At 58.7% G+C, this 3,543-nt stretch overlaps 1 protein-coding gene across 1 annotated transcript; it reads right to left on the bottom strand.

Annotated features, from left to right (window-relative positions):
* Window positions 1–262: 262 nt before the first annotated feature.
* Window positions 263–2,731, bottom strand: MCHR1 (melanin concentrating hormone receptor 1; the record flags this gene model as incomplete). The annotated part of the gene is made up of 2 exons (XM_082850352.1): window positions 2,453–2,731; window positions 263–1,242 (listed from the first exon to the last, which is right to left on the bottom strand). Exons 1-2 carry the CDS (start codon window positions 2,532–2,534, stop codon window positions 263–265), a joined length of 1,062 nt encoding a protein of 353 aa, XP_082706478.1. The 5' UTR covers window positions 2,535–2,731.
* Window positions 2,732–3,543: the final 812 nt, after the last annotated feature.

Here is a 3,543-nt window from a genome sequence, read left to right as displayed (position 1 = left end):
CTCAGCTGAACCTTTAAACCCATCTTCTTGCTCAGTTTCTGTTCAACCCAAAGGTCCATCTTGTTCTCCGAAGGAGATTTCTGATGCTTGAAGCCCCCAAACCTGGCTCCGTTGAGCAATCTGTGGGCCCTGTTGAATGTTTTTAGTTGTAACCCAGCCTCCCTGCATCCTCCCAGAGCGGTCTTCGGTTTCTCTCAGCATCTTCCCCCATGGTCTGCCGTGGTGCCCTGACGTGGAAGTGCCCAGGGTGGCAGGGGAAGTGTCAGGTGCCCTTGCTTTCTGTCCTCTCTTCATCAGCCGTCTGGGCATTGCTGATGGCTCGAAGCTGCCCCTGGGCCGCAGGCTTCACCGATAGGACCAAGCGTTTTCGGAACGTCTCACAGAGCACGATGTACACAAAGGGGTTGAGGCAGCTGTTGGCATAGCCCAAGCTGATGGCCGCGTTGTACAGGTAGACAAAGGTGAGCGTCGGGCGGCTGATGGACAGCTGGGTCAGCTGAAGCACGTAGTAGGGCGCCCAGCACACAAAGAAAACCAGGCAGATAGCGATGGCCGTGCGGGTCACCCTCTTTGTCCGCAGCCGGATGCTGCGTTGAGAGGCGGGGGCCACGGAGGATGTCATGCGCTGCAGGATCCTCACATACGCGGCCGTGATGACCACGAAGGGCAGGGCAAAGGCCAGGAAAAACTGGTACAGGGTGAACCAGTAGAGGTCAGTGTCTGGGTTGGGCAGGCGGATGCCACAGCCCACGGTGCCTCCTGGGAAGGGGATAAGCCTGGCGTAGAGCCACACGGGGGTGATGCTGATGAAGGACAGGGCCCACAGGAGGCAGATCACCAGGGTGGCCACAGAGGGCTTCCGGAACTTGGTGGAGGAGATGGGGTGGACGGTGGCCAGGTAGCGGTCAATGGCCATGGCGGTCAGGATGTAGGTGCTGGTGAACTGACTGTTGGCGTCCATGGCCGTGATGAGGGTGCACATGGTCTCTCCAAAGTGCCAGACACCATTGCCCATGAGCTGGTGGATCATGAAGGGCATGCCCAGGAGAAAGAGGAGGTCCACCACCGAGAGGTTGATGATGAAGATGTCGGGGACGTTGCTGAACCAGGGCAGCTTGGATTTCTTCACCACCGCGAAGATGACCACGGAGTTCCCAACGATGCCCAGGAGGCAGATGGCACCGAACACCGAAGGCATGATGATGTTGGTGTAAGAGACGCTCCCTGTGCGAGGCGGCAGCCCTGGGGACAGAAGGAGCGAGCGTCGACCATTTGACATGGACTCTGCTCTCTGAGGGCTGACCTCCTACTGGCGTGCTCAACCTCCAGCCGTGAGCCTGCCCCCCATTCATCCTCCTGCCATTTCAGCTCAGAATCCTCCCTACCATACTCCCTGCCCACACTGCTGCTAATCCTGCCCCCCGTGCCCTCCTGCACCGGTTCCCTGGTCAATCCCATCAGAGTCTCCCACACCACCTGTTTGTTGAAGGACCGGTCCTTTGCCTCCTGCATTTTCTCAGAAGTCACAGAGTCAAGAACCACAGTGGTCTGCAGAGAATTGTTCTGTGGGCCTCTGGGCTTCACCAGCAAACAACATCAAAACAGCCAGCAGGACATGAAACTGTGTGCATGTGTGGGTGCGTGCATGTGTTTTCTCCTTTCCTGTTTGCAGCCCTGATCATTTCATTTCAGGAGTCGCTGGTTGAAAGCTGTGTACTGATTCCTGGGCATCTCTGTGGGTGACTGTCTCCTGGAGGCTTTTGCCCATCAGACCCACAGCCCTCCCCTCTCCTGGGTTCCTGTCCAGGACTTCCTTGGTCCCTATCTTCTGAGTCTGGGCTTCCCAGGCTTCCTGAGTGACCAGAGACCGAAGCTGTGTGTTGCAGCCCAGCTACCCGAGAATTTTCTCTATGCAAACCTTTCCTCTTTTTTCTTCCTCCTCTTATCCTTCAAAGCTAGAATTCCAGGGCATCTTAGCGCTGGAAATGTCCTCGCATCTCTGTGAGTTATCCCTTCCCACGCCTCTCCAAGGAGGCAGTAAAGATGTTTCAGATCCCATAACACGTAGTTCGAGCGAAAAGCCAACGGGATCGGTGAATGAGTGAGCCTCCAGGTATCTCCCTACATACCACCCTCCAGCTTCTATTGCTCCCTTTTCTAGCCTGGAATATTTTCTGCAAAGCATCTTTGGAACTCCTGGGCAGCTCTCCCCTGGCTCCCTCGCGGCTGGCCACCATCCCCGGCCACTTCCGAGGGTGCCTTTGCCCTCTTCTCTGCCCCTGCCGTTTCATTCTCATCCCCTTTTCCCCTGCCCCTCCGGGCAAAGCATACTGCACATCTTATCCCCAAGAACTGTAATAAAGTTTCGCCAGCAGTTTGGCTCAGAGGTGAAATCTTCCCATTTCCCACCCCTGGCGCAGAGGAGGGAGGACTCCCCTCCAACACGTCTCACCGGCCGTGGTGAGGTTATCCGGGCCATCCGAGGTGTTGCTGGCATTGGGGCCGGTGGGCAGCAGCGAGACTTCCAGGTCCATCCCGCCGGCGCCGGCGCCCGCTCGCCCGTCGGCCCACGCAGGCTGCGGCAGCCTCCCGCGCCGACCGCAGCGTCCCGAGCCCCGGCCCCCCGGAGCCCCGCCGTCTGGAGGGGGGTCTTCCTAGGCAGCCCGGCAGCCTCCGCTGCCTCCGCTGCCCACCGCTCTCCCCTCACTCCTTCCCCGGCTCCCACTGACATCACCTAGACACATTAACATTCGGAGGCAGATGCGCGTTAACCTCTTCGGTCCTGCGCCGCAGCAGCTCCAGCTTCCGACTGCCTGCAGAGCCCAGCGGCCGGAGCCGGGCTCAGGCATCCCCATCAGAGACGGGGCTTCCTTCCCTCTGGCACTTGGGCTGTGTCTCCTGTGCCACAGGGGGTGCTGCTTCCCTCACGTGAGGCTACAAGACTCTGCAAAAGCAAGGAGCCCGGCCAGCCCCTCACCCCAGGGACCGGTGCCTGGGCCACCGGGCCGGGGGCCGGGGGTGGCTGGGCGCAGAGTTTGGAAAGGGAAGGCTTGGACCACAGCACGCCTGCCCCCAGGACACCCTCGGCCCCTTCCCAGCGCCCCGATGGATTCCAGCCTTCAGAAGCTGAGGAGTTGTTGGCTGCTGAGCCCTTGCAGGCACTCAGAGGCAGTTCAGGTCACCCCATGTTGGTGATGGCCAGGGTCTCGGGGACCAGAAGGGGACAAACTCCCTTCTGCCCAGGATCAGCATGGACCAGGCTTAGAGAGATGCTCTTAGGTCCTTGAGGTTTTACCTGGAACTCCTTGAGACAAATTTCAGAACAAAGACCCCCAAAGAGATCACCAAGAACAGACTGAGAGGGCAAAGCACTGAGTGAATCCTCGGCACAGGCATCCTGCTGCCAGCCTCTATGTCCCTCAGAGCCCGGAGCCACCACCAGACCCGCTGCCGGACTCAGGAGCCAGGGGTTCAAGGGAACCGCAGTCTGATCCATACATACTTCTTAAGTCTTATTTATTTATTTATTTATTTGCTTCATCC

Source organism: Leucopleurus acutus (genome assembly GCF_964270905.1).
Source record: "Leucopleurus acutus genome assembly, chromosome: 11".
NCBI classification, from domain to species: domain Eukaryota; kingdom Metazoa; phylum Chordata; class Mammalia; order Artiodactyla; family Delphinidae; genus Leucopleurus; species Leucopleurus acutus.
This window is presented reverse-complemented; position numbering and strand designations above follow the sequence as displayed.